The sequence below is a fragment of the Ptychodera flava genome (assembly GCF_041260155.1).
Source record: "Ptychodera flava strain L36383 chromosome 23 unlocalized genomic scaffold, AS_Pfla_20210202 Scaffold_23__1_contigs__length_28996876_pilon, whole genome shotgun sequence".
NCBI lineage: Eukaryota > Metazoa > Hemichordata > Enteropneusta > Ptychoderidae > Ptychodera > Ptychodera flava.
Window position 1 is genome coordinate 1,857,083 of NW_027248277.1, and position 21,062 is coordinate 1,878,144.

At 40.4% G+C, this 21,062-nt stretch overlaps 2 protein-coding genes across 4 annotated transcripts in view; both read right to left on the reverse strand.

Moving 5' to 3' along the window:
• Positions 1–409: 409 nt before the first annotated feature.
• On the reverse strand, positions 410–1,933 carry LOC139124311 (uncharacterized). Its single transcript, XM_070690452.1, has one exon. It carries the CDS (start codon positions 1,931–1,933, stop codon positions 410–412), a length of 1,524 nt encoding a protein of 507 aa, XP_070546553.1.
• Positions 1,934–4,449: 2,516 nt separating this feature from the next.
• Positions 4,450–21,062, reverse strand: part of LOC139123443 (uncharacterized) — a 37,120-nt gene continuing 20,507 nt past the window's right edge. For 2 of the 3 annotated variants that reach the window (XR_011549672.1, XR_011549670.1), the window contains 3 exons: positions 20,930–21,014; positions 20,301–20,594; positions 4,450–6,905 (listed from right to left, as the gene is read on the reverse strand). Coding sequence is in view for 1 of the 3 variants with exons in the window: in XM_070689573.1 (XP_070545674.1) it covers positions 6,070–6,905; positions 20,301–20,594; positions 20,930–21,014 (1,215 nt within the window). In the remaining 2 variants the exon portion in view is untranslated. The remainder of the gene's footprint in view (positions 6,906–20,300; positions 20,595–20,929; positions 21,015–21,062) is intronic. The other variant, XM_070689573.1, reaches the window with a different exon arrangement.

The following is a 21,062-nucleotide window of genomic DNA, read 5'->3' on the forward strand; positions in this document are numbered from 1 at the left end:
AAAGAGAACGTTACTACTACAATGAAGAAGAAAAAACGCTTAGTAACAATGTCTTCTCTGGTTTGTGCTCCGCTCATTGCGTTGTCAACATAAATGTTTTCCTTTAGATCTTGACAGACGTCGGATCCATTTGCTTCAAGGTGAGAACGGACAACTGTGTTCAAAATGAACGGCGAAGAGACTGCTCCGAACAACACCGATTTGAAACGGTAAACATCAAAATCGCTATTTGGGTTATTACAGTCCGATAACCATAGGAATTTCGTAAAGTTGCGGTCGTCTTCATGTAATCCAATTTGTAGAAATGCCTTTTCTATGTCTGCTGACAAGGCATAGCGATGAACACGGAAGCGAATCAGTATTGATACCAGATCGTTTAGTAGCGGCGTTCCTGTTGACAAACAATCATTTAAACTGACTCCGTTCCCTGCCTTGCAACTGCAATCATATACGATTCATATGGGGGCTGTTTCTGAGTCCTTTTTCCCGGGTGGTGCGGTAGGTAGTGTCCTTGTGACGTATCATCGTCTATGACTTTCTCTATGAAGCCCTTGCGCTCTTGTTCTTGTATTATTTTGTCATATGTACTGCGCAGATCACCGCTGAGTCTATTCACCATTGAGCGAGTGCGCGTTTCGCTGATTGAGAAGTTTGTCGGGAGCGGTGGATGGTCCGGTTTCCAGGGAAGTTTTGCAACATACCGGTTGCCATGGAATTCTATTTTTGTACTGCGGTAGAGCTCGTAGTCAGCTGCACTCTCTGTAGCTTGTGGGTCGTCCCTAATGCCGATCGATTCTAATTCCCAAAATGAGTTCATATCAGTTTCTTCTTGTTTGAGATTAGTAGCGACGTGAAGGACAGTGTTCGTCTTTGTACTGCGGGAGTGAACTGGACCTGACAGAAGGTATCCCAGTTTAGATTTGACAGCGGTGGGACCATTTCCGCGAATAATCTTGTCTTCGATCAGCTGCCAGTAACAATCTGCGCCAAGGAGTATAGCTATTTCAAATGTGTCAGTGTCCGAGCGTGGATGAGCAAAATGTAGCCCTTTCAAATGTGGCAAATCTAGTACTGATTGATTTATCAGATTTCGCATGGGAGCAGATATTTTGGGGACGATCAATGCGGTTATGTCTACTTTTGTCCCGGATGTAGTATGTAGCGAGAAAGTAACTTGACTCAGAGACCTTGTTTGACATGTTTTGTCTCCGAACGCGGCAAGTTCAATTATCTGCGAGCTATCTGGCGCCAATTGTAACTTTTCCACCATGTCCTGTGTGATGAACGATCTCGTCGCGCCTTCATCGAAGAGAATCGTTGCTGATGTGGTTACCGACCGACTTGAAACTTGAGCGACTGCAGTTTTTAGTAATACAGCTCCGACATTGGATGAGGTCGCGAGGGTAACGTCACCGACACCTGTAGCTACTGATTTCGCGTGGACTTCTGCGGGTGCGGGTTTAACTGAATTTGGTTTTGTGTCCGTTTTGGAGGTGGGTTGCGACGGTGAACATAACGATGTGTGATGTTTTCTCTTACAGTTTCTACAGCGGTATTTCGATTTGCAATCAGAAGCCTTATGGTTTCCTAGGCAATTGAAGCAGAGGCGGTCATGCTTGACAATTTCTAAGCGTTGATCTGGCGAGTTGACCTTGATACAGTTCAGCGGTTTATGTGTAGTTTCCTTGCAGAAGGCGCATTTTCGCGGTGGCGGCGGTTTTGTCTCACTTCTGGTTAAGAATGCGGCGGTTGCGCGGGGTTGAGTATCTCCATGGTTAGATGAACCTTTCAATAGTTCAAATAGCGGCTGTCCAGCTAGACTCGCATCTATTTCCCTAGATATAGCTTCTCTCAGTTCCTGAAGTGACCATTCTCGTGATGTACCATGATCTCTTGTTATGAGTTCGCGGATTCTGCTCGGTAGTTTTTCCATGATGATTGGTACGAGGAGGTCGCCGTACGATGATTCGTCTTTTCCAACGATTGTAAGGGACTGGTCAGTTTCTTTGGCCTGGGAGGGGGGGGGGTTGGATTATTTTTTGCCGACGTCAAAAAGTGGCTGACCCCCCTATTCCAAATTTTGAAAACAGGGTGACCCCCCCTATTCCAAAGTTTGAAAACAGGGTGACCCCCCCCCCTGCACGCGACAACCTGTAATATGTAATAATATACCGGTAATACTGTAATACACACACACACACACACACACACACACACACACACACACACACACACATATATATATATATATATATATATATATATATATATATATATATATATGTGTGTGTGTTTTGACGTCGGCAAAAAATAATCCCCCTCCCCCTCCCAGGCCAAAGAAACTGACCAGTCCCTTGTCATGAATATGCATTAGGGCTCGTGAATATTATATTACTAAAACAACACTGCCTAAAAATGAGATAACAACAGAAAATCTCTAAAATTACATCACAAACGAAGGTCCTAACGGGAACATCATCGAGCCAATGGATTGGCAAAGAACACACTAGTGTTCACAACAAAATATAGCCCATTAAAGCACTGTGTGGAAATTGGAACACAAGGCCGATCATCGCATACAAACAAAATCCATCCATCAGCCATGCTAAGGCCAAAGTCCACGGCATCAGAAATGACGTGACAAGTGTTAATGAACAGAGTCGGACACAAAACTATCAAAACATGAGTATTCTTGTTTCTCTGCAAGAAGAATGCAGAGATCAACAACATAGATACAATATAAAATTAAGGAAGAGATATGCTTATGTCATGGAGGTACATTAGGTACCTCCATGTTTATAAGCCAGTAAGGAATGAACTGGTTAGGAAATGTGGGGTCTAAAGGTCATGGTGGTCTAAGACATACTTCCACTTCTCACTATGGCTTTAAAAACCCATTTGTTCATTTTCACATCAACAATCTTACCCTATACAGACAGAAACACATTAAAGCACATACAAGACAAGAGGGATGATGTGCGAAACCACTTTCCAATTTACAATTATAAACAGTTTTAGTAACAGGCGATGGGGTCATGACCTTTTGGATAGCTTGCGAGATGGCCCGATTGCGTACAAAGCGACCAGATTTCTTTCGAAAACTCCAATTTGTAGATCGCATTTCCCCCCAGAAAGTTTGCTATTCTCGAACTAAGGCTTAAAATATCTCTACAACCATACCTTTAACATATATGATTTGGTAAAGTTGCTTTAAAATATTATCGAAATTCAAAAAGAATAGACTTTTCCTACGATTCGTACGCATTTGGCAAAAATATGAAGCGATTAACTCAGAAATATTTCTTTGAAAAGGATGCTGATCGATTGTACTGAACCCAATCTACTGTCATATGCCGAAAAAATATAGTTTAAATGTGGTTTACAAGTTGGAATATGCCAGTAAATAATATACTCGATTTTGGCGGGAACGTGTCGATATAACACTCATGTGACACCTTTTATGCAAATTTAAGTGACAAAAACTGAAAGAGCTGTCAAAACTACGTCTGTGTACCAAATTTCATCACAATATGACTGGTAGTTTTTTCAGCTCGAAATTGGTCTGGGCCCCTGACTCAAACTCACTTGCATACTTAGAAATTGTACATATGACATATGACAATGAACAAGTAATTGGAAAGCTGCCAAATGTGTTTTCCAGATGGAGAATTCCAGAAGAAATATTCTCCAACAATAGTCTGCAGTTTTCATCAGCAGATTTCCAAGAGTTCGGCAGACAGAAAGTATGGATTCCGATGCACCACATCAAGTCCACATTACCCACAATCCAATGGGGAGGCAGAAGTGGAGTACGCATAGCCGAGAAAATCCTAAAGTAAGATGACGTATTTCTTGCATTAGTTTAAATCCATGAAAATATGCGGTTCCACTACGATCAAGATAGTTACTGCAGCGCGCCTACAAAGCTAGAATTTTCCATAATTCCATCATTGATACAATGTTTCAAGTTATGCGTTCAAGCTTTACCACTATCACAACATGAATATAAACTAATTGAACTAGTATCCATGGATACTGAACCAAAACTACCTCGCCAGCTGTTCTTTTGGATGCATACACTACCTGTCAAGCAGTCACCAAAACTCAATGACAGGCAATATTTTGTCTTTTCCAAGGGGGTATTATGACTAGAAACAACAACATATTCACAGGGCTCTACACTATGTGATGGGTTGCCATCATAAGGACGTCTTTGCTTGCTGTGTGTTATGCGCGATTTTCGTGTTGTCAGTAACTTTTTCAGGGCAGACAATGACTCGAAATGCGCAGTTTGCGTAATTGCGTAATTGAAAAAACCCACTATAACATGTTCAAAATGACAAAAGTAGGCATATTTTGCTCTTTCTTTTTCATAGAAAATATAACAATTGACCAATAAAACCCGCTGACACTTGAAAATTAACAATAAAACATGCTTTTTATTCAGATCACTTAAAATTGCCATGGGTACATAGATGTGTATAAATAGAGACCTGAACATACTCATAACAAACAACTATTGATTTACATGCATTATCTTTTAGGATTATACAATATTTCCCACCAGACACGAATTATTGCCGCGACTACAAATCTGCACAACTGGTTGAATACATCCAAACTTCACAGTAAAATTTATAAAATATATATTTCTCTCTAATATTCAAAATACACTTGAAATTTAAAATTAGAAATTCAAAATTGTACTGGCTGACAAATAAGCCTACCAAACAGTCAGTCTATTCAATAAGTTACAAACGACTTGCTTCCTTAAAGTATTGATACATCAATTTCCACCAATAAGCAACACAAAACGCATTGAAAATATAACTCATAATATTTTTGTAACTTACCAACAAAATGACTGTAAAAACTCTGAAGGAGCATAATTCATCACATAAATATACATCTGTGAAATTCGTCGTTAACTGAAACAGCTGTGATGTTTCTCGGAAAAATCTTTATGTATGACAGTACAAAGTATTTAATTTTCGCTTCAAAACTTAATGCTAAAGTTAGTACAGATAAAAGTACAATGCGATCACATGACTGTTGTATATATAAAAATCACGAGGTGACGTTCATATATTCTTGTACATATTGGTAAAAGTTGGATTGAAATCTAAAATATAAAGATTTGGTATCATGAATTTCACAAGAAATAAACAACAATGACATAAATCGTGATCTAAGCTCGTGATCATATTTCATGTTTGTTTACACACGTCTGGAATGTAAGAGTTCTTAATTACTGCTCTAACTTTGATACATTGTTTCTCGAAACTATTGCAATTTCATCTGGCAGCAACCACTTTTCTCAGGAAGGAGACAGATTATTCTCTCCCTAACGATCGAGATTAAGCTGTCCAGAAAATATCTAAAATACAAGTACAAAATATGGTACATGAAGAAACCACTGTGAATTTTTCAAAACTACCCCATAAAAGTCTGTACAACGAAGAAATGACTCAAGTAGACCTCTCTGTCAACATAGTGAGATCAAAGGGAATACATCATGTAGTTCTTGAACTTGGAATGGCGTAGATCACTAAGGGTAAAGTTGTTGTGGACGTTTTCGGCAAAAATGTCTCAAAATTTGCAAGATTGTATGGTCAGTACACAGATGATGTGAGCGACTGCATCTCTGAGATTGTCAAATCCACAATTTTAATTTCAAAGTGAAAAATAACACCAATATTTAAACATCAACAAACATTTTTGACCAATGTTTTCATTGATGTATGCCGTGTACAATGGCAGTCAAATACCTCCATGACAAATTTGTCAAAATTTGTCAAAATTGTTGATAATAACCACATTACATCTCCGTTTTCGATTTCTAATATCCCAGAGATGAATGAAATGACCAAAATCACAATCAATTTTGGTATTTCTAAATTTGAAAAATAACCTTGCAATCAACTTGTTGCCATGACGTTGTTGTCAACGATGCCGTCGATGCAATGTGTTCAAACTTCAACACTCACAATATTATTTCTTTCAAAACGTTCCTCCAAAGTCTGACATTTTGATGTCATGTAGAAATACACTTCATATTGGTGTATTCATCTACTGGGAAAATACTTTGATTTGATCTCTGTTCCTCTCTACAACACAAATTGTATTACCCATGACTGCAATCCACATTGGTTGTATCACATCATCTTTCAATAGATCACATATCAAATTTCCATCACATTGATATTTTCTGATCCTATCTCTGACATCACAAACATAAATATTATCATCTTCATCCACACTAATGTAGCCCTCAATCTCCCCTGGTAGCCGAATTTGCCCGTATTGATGTAAAAAATTCAGTTCACTGTCAAAACACTTTATGCACCGATTGCCATTGTCATAAACCATGATGACATTTTTGCTGTTTACAGCCACAGACATGGGCCATTTGAACTGTGTTTGGCCACTACTTTGACCACCAACCTCTGCAACAAACCGTCCATTTGGAGTGTACTTGACCAGTCTGTCATCTCTTTCATGTCTCACGTGGATGTCTGGAGAGATCAAGCGCAAAGTTACCAAAACAAAGTCATCCATCAGAGCTATGTCCCAGACTTCTTTGGTGTTTTCAGGTAGAGTAATTATTTGTATAATTCCACCGTTTTCATCACAAACAACAATTTGTTTATTTTCATCATCAAGTATGAAATAGTGGTTGAAATGTGAGATGGCTACATTCTTTGGCCGGAATGGCTTTGCAAACTGACCATCAAAGCTTCCTAGAACTTTGTCACAGATATAATCTTTGTTCAATATCTGTACAATATTGTTACCACTGTCACACACCACAAGTTTATCTCGGTGGAAAGCTAAACCTCTTGGACTCTTGAACTTTTGTCCTTGGTCTTGATGTTGACCATTGATTAATTTCAAAGACCAGTCACCTGAAAGGTCAAAGTCACATTACTCAATGCATTGTTGCACAACTATTTTTTGTTCTGCTGTAAAAAGAAACATACTTTTCCTCACACTTTTTTGACTGCGACAAAACTTTTTGAATACATAAATTCTCTTCAGTTAATTTGTATCTACAGGTAATTTTGCTGGTTTTCCTATGTTTTGTTCCCTATGTTTTGCTGAGATATATGGCTGAAATTTGTGTAAGCGCAAGCTGTCCTAAGGATCTTCTACAGTGCGTCTCAGAACATTTACAAACCTTCTTGAACTTTTTTTATGCCAGAGAAACTTCCAGAGCTTTTAATTTAACCCAACTGATTTCTTTAAAATTGTGCTCTAAAAAACTAAGCAAGATATAAAAAAAATCTGAGAACGCTTTGGAAGAGCGTCGTGACAGCTTGCAAGTTTGAGTCAGATATTTGGAATATTGAGACAAAACATAGGGAAACCGATTTTGGAAAGGTTATGCAAATTACCTTTCACGTGATAGTTATGTAAACAATGGTGACACTATGGTTACCAAAATGTTTCCCAATATCTAGGCTTTCAGAATGGGGCAAGTACCATGCCCTGGGGTGCACCTGTATTTGTGTTCAGAATCTTGGAAAGAATGGTGCTATGCTTACCAGAGCCAAGTCTAACAAACTGGGGCCTGTTGGTGAGAGAATCAAAAATCCATGCGGCTATTGAAGGAGATACATTCATTTTCCGCAACTTTTGGACTAAGATATGTGGTTGGATAGTGTTAAATGCGCTAGAAAAATCTAAAATCATCAGATGGACAGAATTTCCACGTCGATCCAATTGTGAATAAACTGTACTTTTAACACCTGTAATATGGCGTCATCAACACCATTTTTTGTTCTCTATGCAAATTGAAGTGGATCAATAAATTGAGAAACTTTTCCTTGTAAATGGTTTAAAACAATTCTCTCACAGACCTTCATCACTGCTGACGTAAGAGCAACTGGTCTGAAATCATTCAAAGTGGTTGCGGAAGGCTTTCTAGGGATAATGCATGACATTTTCCAGGTACGTAGCACATGACATAATTGTAGTAGATCCTTTGTGACAATAATTGTCATATGCAATAATTAGAGAGGTAATTAAATATCACACATAGCAGAATGTCAATGTCAGCATTAAGTATGTAGCTTAAGGACTGCTGCATCCTGAAAGGACGTGGTTAGATCGGTGAACTTACCAACTAGATCTGTGTCATCACATATGATTACATCAAAATTTCACATTTCTTCATAACATTTCTCTTATTCAAAATATGATGATTATACTCTAGTATGAACAGTTATCATACTGTTGTCAAGATACAGTCATGGAATGTCTGACTGTTGTCCATGCATGGCAAAAGTTTCATGATTGAAACTCAAAAAAAATATATTTTCTTTTCATAACTTTTGCTTTTCCTTGAAACATTTGAAATCGATTTTCTCGGAATTTCTGACCAGTACTGTACATAATTATATTTGCTCATAGACACTTGTACTGTCAACGAAGTTTCTAGGTCATTTACATATTGCTATAACCTTAGTGCCTTAGTAGAAATATAAACAAATATTACATTGAATCTATTTCATATTGCGATTTTCTTCCATTTTAGTCGTACTGATTGTCAGGCATGGTGTTACGGTTTTAGAGATCTTTGAGATATTTTGTGAAGACAATATCCTTGTAAGTATCTAATTCTTGCAAACGTATATAGGTAATTTACAATATTTGACATTGACAGTTCATCAGGTCATTCAACATAAACGCCATTATCATATATGATCACATCACATGTCACCAAGATGGAGAGATATGGGCATTGGTATATATACCAATGCCCGTATCTCTCCATCTTGGTGACATGTAATGTAAAATATCAGCCATATTTCATGATAAGGTCGGGTTTAGCACTGTAAATATCATAAGTTTTGGAGTTTTCCTGGGCTACATGTGCAAACTGAGAGAGAAGTGTGTAATGTAGGTGATTTTCCTCCACCCATGACCTGAGTTTAATGTCAAGAACATTCTGAAGGTCATTCCAGGTCATTCTACTCTTATGACCTTGCATTCAAGTATTCATGTTTATAATGCTCTCCAGATTGCTCTGATATTTTATATAATCATTTCAGTATAAATACCAGGACGGTACAGATTTTCAGAGACACTTTGGGAGCACTTCAGCAATGTTAATTGAAAGGCTTTTCAAGACCTTCACTCTTTTGTGAGCTTTGCACGGATCGACCTCAAGACTACAAGCCAACGGACTGCTCACTCATAAGTCTTTCAAACTCTGGAACTTTGTACCCTCCCAGCTGTACTTTATCACTTGACTTAATGAATAGGTAATATTTTTACTAAATTTTATTTAAAGAAAATCACTGACTTCACCATTTTTTCAATGTAACACTTTAAAGAGTTAAGATGAGTTCGGACTGAGGCTTTGAAGAACCAAGGTGAGTTAGGACTGACACTTTGAAGAGTAAAAGTTAAGGTGAGTTTGGACTGAGGCTTTCAAGAGTTCAGAGGAGAGGACTCAGACTTTGAAACATTAACGTTAGTTAGGACTGGGACTTTCAAGAGTTAATGTGATTAAGCACTGAGACATTGGTGACTCAGTACTGAGACTGTATAGAGTTAAGGTGAGTAAGGACTGAGACTGTATAGAGTTTGAATACACTACCGCTAAGTTGAGGGAAAAAGAGGAGGCTTTATTGCAAAAAGAAGAACAGAAACAATGACAAAGTATAGAATAAAGCACAAAATGAAACGGCAAATATACCGGTGCAGATAAAGTATCGCTCAAAGCTTCGCTTTTTTAGCCTCATTATCGTTTCCGTATCGTTTCCGCATCGCCCAACCCCAATCCAACATCACTCACTCAGTTGTTTCGTATCGTTTCCACATCGTTTCCATATCGTTTCCGTATCCTTTCACTAGCGCATCGCCTCATTCCCGCCCATAAAAGGTGTGTCCTTTCATTTTAAACTTGCATCGCGTCGAACAATAAAGAGAACGATACAAGTTGTCTATAGAGTGAAGTTCAAAAATTTGAATATCAATTACCGCCCCAGGCAAAAAAAACTCGTTTGTTCACGCTGCAACATCATTCTCCATTATGAATTCAAACGCAATGCAACCAGTTCGAATAAATCGCCTGAATATGTACTAACGCAGAAGAATAGTCGCTCTGAAAAACATTGGTCTGCGAACAGTGGATATAAAACTTTGCCTGGAGCAAGAAGGGTAACCAGAGAAGTCGGCCATTTGCGAACTCAGCCAGCGCCGGTGCAACCAACTCGCCAGTGGGAGAAGTCAGCGAGGAGAAATCGGCCACTCGCAACAAAGCAATATGATTGCATATGCATTCTCTTCACAGTTGAATACTTAATTGGCACAAGCCAGTTTTAACTTTTTTACTACCATAGTTTTTGTTATTTTGTCGGTTTAATATTACTACGAACATTCAGAAAACAACTAAAAGAGCTCCCATGTCCACCCTGCAAAACATGTACGGTCTGCCTCAGTGTTTCTGCAGATCGTGCGCATACCGTATTAAAGTTCAGGCAAACATTATGCCATTTCTTCATGGCTTGAAGACCCTTAACTAATTTGCTTCACCATCTCCTATGACTTTTTAACGAACTTCAAGTGTAACCATGACAAAGGCTGCAAAACTCGCTGCCACGATCGCGATACACTGCCATCTTTAATTTTACCCAATGTGTGTATTATCATACGTGCGTTGAACTGTGATCTGTGAAGTTTGCAAACATTACGCTCACCTTATGCATGACATTTAGATCGCTTTCGCATATAACTTTGGTGAGACATCAAAAAAAGAAACGCTATTATAGAGCATATATTCTAATGGGGTGCATACTGTAATGGCCGAGTTCGCACACTGGCCGACTTCTCCAACTGGCCGAGTTCGTAACTGGCAGACTTCTCCCACTGGTCGAGCTCGCAACTGGCCGACTTCTCTTGTATTCGCAAGGGGAGGGGATCATAGCGTCTCGATGTGTGATCGGAAAGTTTTTGAAACGATACCGAGAAACAGGTCGTTTGAAAGACCAGCCAAGAAAGAATGTGGGCCAGAGAGCTGTGCTTACCATATGTACAACCAGGATATCCAAATTTATACTCATTTCATTTTACTTGGAAAAGTGACCAAAAATAAATTCAGATAGTTTTACTACACTGAGCTACTGTTAACTTGAATGTAAAAGTTGGTTTTGAAAAGAAGGTAACGTAATTAGGTCACTGCCATGTTACAACGTTGGAATGATTTATGAGCTGTGTTCTATAAACTACGTAATGTGATAGCCGTGTACCTATATACCTGTCGCCAAAATGACTTTTTTCAATTTAAGAGACACAAAAGTACTTGAGATTATGTAAGTGACAAGTGTTATATATTTCAGACGCACGGGCGCTTGCATGTGGCGTTGTAGGGCCTAGTAGTCAAAATATTGTAAATCGTGTTTACACAGACACTTTGAAATTTCATTGACGGTAAATTAGAGGTTAAACTAGTTCATAGATATGGCGATAAAGTTAGAAAACACAGGCAGAAGTCAGCCTGGAAAGGATTTGTCGGTTGAAAAGATTGAAAGATTATCAAAATTAATTTTTTTAATGGATAATTGGTTGCGGAGTGTAACTCTATTTCATGAATTGCGTAGCAATTATTGAAACACTTGGAAGTTCCCGCTATCAGACTGTTATCAATGTGTTGTGGCTAAAGGTCACGGACTTCCTTCTACGTCATAATTTATTTACGTCAATCGGGTTTAAAGGTCACTGTGTAAAGTGTTAGGAGAATTCATGGCGGCATCACCGTATGTGTTAAACTAGTATATGATACACTGCAGTTATTATTTTAGCAATTCTCCTTACTTTGTACGGCCAGGTTTTCTTGTGCGCTTTCACCGAAGTATTTATGCGTAAAAATACTAATTTCTGAAAATGGTCATTCGCATACAGTACCGCACATTTCTGGGTTTATAGTCAGTGGAAAAGTTGTCCCACGTCATTTTTTGACACTTGTCTCATCGGGCAACCGGTACTGGTGTTTCAGTTGCAGTTGCCCGAACGCGACTTTCACTTGCAACTGTTAATGTCTGTCCCTGGCAGAGTGCTATCTTGTTACAAAAATGTTCGCGAATAAATAAGAGTTTAATAAGAGTTAGTGGTCTGTGGTATGTAGATATCGACTTCTTGTGATAACTGACACGCTTATTTCGTGCCCGGCAGTGCCCTGTGTGTCGCCGGGCAGTGCCGGGCAGTTTGAGTAGGACCCTTTTGTATACCTTTTCTCTCAAAAACATCGGCAATGCCAGGCGGTAAAATTTCCGAAGACGGCAACTTTGCTGTTGCATTTTGAGTGAATATAACTGGCCAATTGGGACCATGAAATTGACTTGATACAATGCAGCAGCGATGTAAGGCTGTAATGAAACGATATAGTAAATAAACAAACTGAGGCAACAGCGATAATGAGGCCATGTCGGAAACGATATGGAGGCTATCTGAAGCAAAGTTTATGCCATACTTTATGTGTAAAGCAGTAAAGGGCATAGAACTAGTGCCCTCGCAGATCCCAAACTAAGTACTACCAAAACTTACAATACAAAACAGTCAAAATAGAAGTAGGAAACTAACCTACGAAAAAAATAAGCAAAATACACGGGAGAGGGCCCCTTCAGTCAAGCAACCCAGCAAAGGTCATTGGTGACCTTGGGGTCAAGGTCTGAATGACCTTGATGATGAATCCATCCTGAGAGGCCGAAATGTGGGAAAGGAGTGGAATTCCCAAGAAATGGGGGTCAGGATGGAATCCAAAGCCCAAACGAAGAAGAATGACTGAATTAAGTGACCCCCCAAAAGGAGGGAAGAATTGAGAATGATGTTAGTAAAGGGGTTCTTGCACCCAGGAGATCAACGTGGTGGTGATACAGCCTAGGGGGGGGGGGGTCCTGGGGGACAGGTAAACTATACGAGCCCAGGAGGAAACATGATAAAATGAAGACGAGGTTCTCGCACCCAAGGGATCACCGCGATGGTGATACGGCTTGGGGGAGGGGGTCCTGGGGGACAGGTAAACTTTACAAGCCCGGATGGAAACACGGAACGAAGACATGGTTCTCGCGCCCAAGGATCACCGCGGTGATGATACGGCTTGGGGGAAGGGGGTCCCAGGGGACAGGTAAACTGTACGAGCCCAGCCGGAAACATGGATGGAACAAGACAAGGTTCTCGCGCCCAATGGATCACCGCGGTGGTGATACGGCTTGGGGGAAGGGAGTCCTGGGGGACAAGTAAACTGTACGAGCCCAGGTGGGAACATGAATGGAATGAAAGGGTGTCTCATGCCCAAGGGATCACTGCAGTGGTGATACGGCTTGGGGGGAGGGAGTCCTGGGGGACAGGTAAACTGTGCGAGCCCAGGTGGAAACAACGTACATGTAGGAACGTTAGGTGACAGAACACAGACATGAAACAGGAAAAGACATATAATGTGCGAGTCATAATGCAATAAAATGAGGCTGACTTGCAGTGACGAAATGGACAGCAGTTAAAAAGTGTTGGAGTGTTCACGCAGTGAGTCCAGAATTAAACAGGGTAGCGCTATGAGAATTAGGAGGCTAGCTGTTGAAAAGCATGACGCAAGGAAGTTTCTGATGTTCTTATGTAAAGTCGGTAGCAGTTGCTGGACCATCTGCCTAATGTCTGGATCAGGTGGTCTGGGATTTGTGATGCTGCGGCTGAAGTGGCTGCCCCAATGCGGAAGGAATTGTTGGCGAAGAAATCTGGCCGAAGAATGATACGTGATAAACAGTCCGCAGAAATGCTGTGAAAGTTTTGCGGTCTAATGGTGTTCTTTCTGGCAGGAGGAAAAAGGGCTCGGATGCACTGGGAGACATAGCTTGACGAACAGACATGAAACAGAGTAGTGCGGAAAAAGGACAGATCGGGGTACCCGTTGGGAAGAGGCGCAGGTTGAAGCCGCAGCGAAATTGGTCAGTTTTTGACTACTTCAGTCATACTGACAGACAGGAGACCCGTCCGTTGGATGCAGTGGTGGTAACGTCCCCAAAGCAGAGGTTACACCGAGGGTCAAACTTATGAGTGGTGGATGTGAACTCATTACAGCGCAGAAACCCGTAGAAGGCGAGGAGGAATGCCAATTGCAACAGAAGGTCTACGTATGGGCCGAATACTCCTTCATTGAGGATGTTGCACATGCGCCGGAGAATGTCGGCTGTAATAGGGAGGCGTGGTGTTGTGCTTGAACCTTGTACATGATGGATCCCCTTGAGAACATTCTTGAGGCGCGGGTAAGGATGGCCGTATTCTGACACGAGGGGATTGCGATGGCCATTCATAATGTAATAGGAGCGTATTCTCGCTAGATACAGTTTAATAGTGGACAATTTCAGGTGAAGGAAGGTGGCACAGTGGGAAACGAAATAGACTAAAAGTTCTTCAGACACATCAGGCAGAGACGTAGAACTTACAGAAACATCTGACAATGAGCAGAAAGTTTTCCGTGCGCGAACCCCGATGTATAGGATCCAATTGTCCTCTTGCTAAGTGATGCTTGTTTGAAGATTGCCACAGCTTCATTTAGTGGAACATTACTTCTGAGGGCACCAGGCAGGGGGCTTGATCCGCATGTGGTGCCTTGTCCTGAAAACGCTGCATCTGGAAACAAGACAGAGAGTCAGCAATCGTGTTCAACTTCCCAGGGATGTGTTCGGCATGAAACATGAAGTGATGTGTGGCTGCCAGAAGAACGAGGCGCCTCATTAATTTCATGAGTGATTTCATGGGTAACTTGGAGCATCCTTTGTTGATGATGTGGACGATAGCTGAATTGTCGCAGTGGAACAGTATGCGTTTGCGCGCCCAGAGATGGCCCCACAGGAGAGCGGCAATGACAATCGGATACAGTTCTTGGAAGGCTATAGAAAGTGCAGGGTCGCAGTCTAAACACAAGTTGCTGTCCCAGTGTTCTTGGAACCAGTGGCCGATAAACTAGCTGCCGTGACCGATGCCACTGGCATCTGTATAAAGTTCCATGTCTGATGCCGCTGTTGTACTTGTGTCAAGGAACATGGAAATGCCGTTCCATCTTACAAGAAAATGGTGCCACATTGTGAGATCAAGCCTGCTTTCTGATGAAATGGTGATGTGATAGTCGAGTTTTTGTGTGGCCTTGGACAATTCAGTAAGTCTAGAATGAAAGTTCTTCCTGGAACCACGATGTGACATGCAAACGTGAGATGACCGAGTAGACTGAGTAGTTGCCTTTTCGTGCATGATTTGGAATTTAGGAAAGAAGTGACGAGATCGAGTATTCTGTCGAGTTTCTCTTGTGGCAGGCGGGCTTGCATCTTTATGGTGTCTAATTCAATGCCGAGGTATTCTAGGCAGGTGGTGGGCCCAACGGTTTTGTGCGGTGCAATCGGGATAGCGAGACGACGGAGTATCAAGGTCAGGAGGGCCATCGTTTGATTGGCATCAAATGATGGAGCTTCGACAGTGAGGAAATCGTCAAGGAGATGGAAAATGGTGTCGATATCGTACACTTCTCTGCTATCCAAGAGATGGCGGTTGAAAGTTGGTCGAAAATCTTTGGGCTAGAACGAGAGCCAAAGGGAAGACATACTAAGAAGTAAAATGGCCTTGCCACGGGATAACGTATAGATGCCATAGCGATGGATGGATAGGGATCAACTTGAAGGCATCAACAATGTCCGTTTTGCAGAGCCAAGAACCCTTTCCAAGTCTGAGAATAGAAGTAATGGCGTCATCAACTTTAGGGTATGATAGACTGAATTCTTCCTTGTCAATAAGTTCATTTATGCTTGAAGTGACTGGGTCGTTACGCGGCAAGGATAGATCAACAATGAGAGGTTTCTTCAAAGAGTATTTCTTCTCGGTGAGACTAATAGGACTACAGTGGAAGTTAGCAAAGGGTGGCTGCTCAAACGGGCCGAGCAAATACCCCTTGCTTACTTCAGAATCTATTAGTTCTGAGACAGGTTGTGGCTGAGAGCGGGCTGAAAGTAAGTTACGGCCGATGTAAGTTTACAACGGTGCATTGCGGACACCTGTGTGGAAGCCATCTTGCAAGCCTGAAATTAGAGCGTTGACAAAGTTCCAATCCGGATGAAGGGCTAAATGGTCAATCAGACTTGCAATATTAATTGGAGTAGAGACCTTTAATGGTAGTCAGTTCGTTGTGGGGTTTTTGCTAGAGCATTTTCCTTGGGCTTTACTGTGTTTATATGAGAAACATTGAGAACAGTAGTGCGCATATGGACAGTTCACCTTGGTGCAGCCGCTGGAGGCATTGAAATTATTGCATAGTTCTCTACCTTGATGGAATACACGCAGTCGTCCTTTTCTGTCTTGTGACAATGATCGAGTGGTAGCTGCAGAAGAAACCGGTTTCCTACTGTCTGGGGCCAGTTGAGGGCAGATTTCTGTAGCATGGGAAACGCTGCCGCAGAGGTTACACAATACCGCCCGGAGACCAGAAAAAATAGAGCAGAAGAGGTCGTTATCACGATAGGGCCCAATCGACTTTGGTATTGTGATTGAGAGGTAAAGCTGCCGCCCCCGTGGAAAAACGCCGTTGGTACTCGTAAAATGCTAGGCCACTGAAACGGCTGGACATGTCCATGATTTCACGTTGATACGTATCTAACTGCGCAACGGTTCGAGAAAGCCTTGCACATAGATGGAGAAGGCTAGGATGAATTCCTGGACAGTAAGCAAGCGGGCTACTCATATAGCGGTTTCAGTGATAGTGCTTCGTCGCCGATCACGATGTGAGTAAACAGGCAAGATTCACATCCTTACCTGCCAGAATATCGCTGCGAATCGCTGGAGACACCATTTCAATATGTGGTAGGCTTTCTGAAGGCGTTACGCGGGTCCGTAGAAAGTTGTTGGACAACAATGAGGAGGGGATGACATCAACGTTGTTAGAATGTTGGGCGCCGCCATCTTGGATTGTGTTGTTTACCTTCTGGAGTGGAACTGTACATCAGGGAGTTCATAGGTGACTCAGTGGCCGCTGGTCGAAGTTGCTGTTGCAGGATATTGGATAGCGTGTTGACCGAGTCTTGCAGCTGGGTAAACATGGCAGTTGTTACATAACTATCTTCTTGGTGGTAATGAATGTTGGCTTGGGACGCTGCCTGCCGAAATGCTGGCCGAAGGGACCATTGCAGACAATGGAACTTCGGAAGGTGACCTGGTTCCGAACTTGGTTTGAATGCCAGGACCGTCATTCGCCTGAGGCCAATTAGAAGCATTGTGAGTAATACGTGTAGTACCGCGGACGTGTTCCGTATTTGCAGCTAGAGTATCCAATGTTGCACTTGCAGCGGAGCGGGACAGGGATCGAGTGGCCGGCCTTGTGTAAGGCTGCGTGCTGGGTCTTGAAGCTGGTCGAGCATTCGGACACTGAGATTTCTTGGCTGTCTTTGGACGTCCTTGTCTGGCATAGTTGTTCAATGGAAGGGATCGTAAGCGAATCCGGACGTAGAGTAACTGGCTGAGTGGGAATGGCATGAACCCAGTGGCTGAATGAATGAATGAATGAATGGGAGCGATGAGACAAAGGCTTGATTATGTAGTGTCGTGTGCAAACGTGGCTGATTGGCTGGGAAGGAGGATTGATAAAAGTCATGGGTAGAAGAGCCGATTGGTGAAGGGAAGACAGTGAAGATGTAAGGAAGGCAGATAGCTAGGTGTAATCACAAAACACATCTGTGAAAAAACATAGATTCCACTTAAGGTGAGTTAGGGCTGAGACTTTGAAGAGTTAATGTGAGTAAAGACTAAGACTTTGAAGAATTAAGGTGAGTCAGGACTGAGACTGAAGAGTTAATGAGTTAAGATTGATACTTTGAAGAGTTAAGGTGACTTAGGACTGATACTTTTAGATGTTGAGGTGAGTTAGGACTGAGACTTTGACAAGTCTTTTGTACCATGATGTGACAGAGTCAAATTAATTCTATCATTTTCAAAATATTCAATGTGAATTAACTAAAAATTAGTGAAAATTAGTTCGACATACTCTGGTTTGTTGGATGAAATGAGCATCTGAGAGGTTTCACAAAGGGCAAGATGTTTATCAATCCTCATACGAGCATTGATTGTTTTCTGAGATCAGGAAAAATTTTCATGTTTCAAGAATCGGATAGGTTATCAGGCTGGTTGATAACGTATCAGCAAAAATAAAAGATGATCACCATAAAACCATTTTTTTTTCACAATGCTTTTAGCGTCCACCTCTCCTTAAGACAATAATTTTAGTTTTATCAGTGCTAACACTGAGTCTCCATTGACACTAATATCCATGTAACTGGTTGAGTAGTTTATGTAGCTCTATTCTAGAATCGCTGACAAGGGGGTGAGATCATGTGCATAAAAATGTTACATGATTTCAATAAAAACAATCTCACTATCGGAATATTGGTGCCTATTACTCAATGTTTTACCGATGTCATTGAAGAAAGTACTGAATAAAAAGGAGATAATACTGAGACTTATTGAACATCAAAGCTAAAGGCCAAGCAGTCTTTTGAAACATTGTTTGGTTCTCATGAAGGATTTAACATTTTGATACATGGAATAAATAACTCTGTACATTTTTCTCTTTACTCCATAGTTAAACAATTTGTAGAAGAGACAGCAGTGATCAATACGATGAAATGCCTTCTAAAAATTGATAAAGGCGATGTACACTCTTTCTATTTCATGTGCTATAGTATTTCGAGTTGATTATTGGCAAGATAAATATACCAGTATTATTTGAAGGTCAGTAAGGTTTACGAAAACCAGCTTGATCTCCAAAAACAGGGTGCTTACTTTCAAGCCAAATTCGGTTTATTTTTCAATAATATTGCAAATATTTTCCCCAATATCTGTGGTAATATAATTCCCCTGTGGTTGTTGACACAATCTTTATCACCATTTTTGTAGATTGGAGCAAAGATTCCTTAAACCCATTGAGAAGGGAAAGTTCCACAATCGAAAATGGCATTGAAAAGTCTACGTAACATTTTTATAAAAATAAGTTGATAATGTTTAAAAATATCTGGAGTGAAACCATCTACCAGTATACAAGGAGCCTTGTCTATTTTAAGCTTATTGATACTTGAGTCTACTTCTTCTAAAGTAAAACATCATCTTTATGGTTTACATCAATAGTTGCACTTTTGCTCGCATATACATTGTCACCAAATTCTTGATTGCCTCATCACAAAAATCACGAAAATCGTCGTGTTCCATTCCACCTATATTCAATAGATTAGTGAATCCAACTATCATTATCAATCTTACTTGATGAGGAAATTGCTTTGCCCCTTAGAAATAACTAGAAATACTTGAAGTTGGTTTGTTTGGCTCCAATTTCAAATTTGTCTAGATTGCGAAGATTGTAGCTCCTCTTTTTTCTCTTTACCAACTCTTGAATCAAATTTCAACAATTTTTACTCGTATGAGTTGTACACAGATCTGTTGTTTCTAAATCTATTCATCTGACGATTTACGATACATTTAATTCTCTGGCACGTACTTACTGTCATACCATGAGTTTTCAGGGTGTTGTACAACTCTGTCAGAACTCTGCATATATTTGCTTGTACGGTATGTTCCATGCAACATTTCCAGCAAACAAGGCGTAGCGTAATCAATATTCAAATTTGCAACAACAGTATTAAACTCTGCTATAGGCACACTTGTTTGCGATAAATTCCAATAATCAATAAAGTTAGACGGCAGTGTTATCCCAAATAAACTTAGTAAATGATGAGGTGAAACCAGCATTTGAGTTACTTTCTATAAAATTAGAGTCTTTACTACATGGCCCATACCGTCATCATTTGACTGAAAATGAATCAGAACTATTTTAAACTTGACAGCTGTAAGATTTAAAATATTCAAATTTCATATTTTACATAGTAAATCAGGTTGGTAAAAAACTTATTGCTAAAAATTGATAAACTGCATGACAGAAATTTTAAAACTGCATGACAGAAATTTTAAAATACAGATGCATCATTGATGTTGAAAAAAACATTCCATTTTTCAAACTGATTTTCCTCTAAAATGGAAATAAAGCAAATGATTTTCATTTGCCAACAAAACTTGGACATTTGGAGTGAAACCTATGTAAGAGTGGAATGTAATAAAAACATTTTGGCCAAAATAGTGGGCTAGGAGGGCATTGGTGAAATGTAAGTACATAGGGCATAAGTCCTGGTAACCTTGTGGTAAACCGTTACTAAGCTCCTGTCTATAAATGAAGTTTTCACCCCTGGTGAATCGAAAACACAATGTCCAAGATACTGTACCTTTTTCTCCTGCTTTCTTAAGGCTAGATGGTTCCAATTTCAATTCTAAATCATCCACCGTATCCTGAAGTTCCTTTTTCTGCTTTTCCTTCTTTTCAAGTTCAGACTGTAATTTCTGTCTCTCCACACTGTTCCAAATACGTTGACTGACCAATGACTGCTCAGTGCTCTCTAACTTCTGTGTCAGTTCCTTGCATCTCTCTTCCAAGGTAGACTTTTCTTCTTTTGCCTCCTTCAGTTGAGATTCAAGAGTTGCCCTTTTCATCTCAAGTTTAGATTGGATATCTTCCAGGGCTGGCAGAAACAAAAATGTACAGATTTTTAAATATAATAATAAATGTTTAACATTTCATGGCATCATTTGATTGTATAGCAATTCAGTGACTAATTTACACTATGTCATTGGATCCAACAGTAGTGTATGTCCAGGGTGAGTGGGAGTCACCGGAGTGTGTTAAAAGATCACAATTGCATTGTGGGTTACATGTGAGGATTCAAATGCCAATAACGATACACTCCTCAGTAGACAATCATAAATACTGATCAGAATATAAATTTTGTGTAATTTTGGACTTTAATATCTGGTGTTCTCCCACTGAAATACACAAATCTAAATATCAGTCACTTACATTTTCCTTGTTCATTCTCAGAACTACTATCAACTCTTTCTGTGACCATTGTGTGAGATTTCTGATCAGCGACCGTGTCGTCATCCTGAAATTGTTAATGTAAAAGTACAAGAGCTGGGATATGTATGATTGA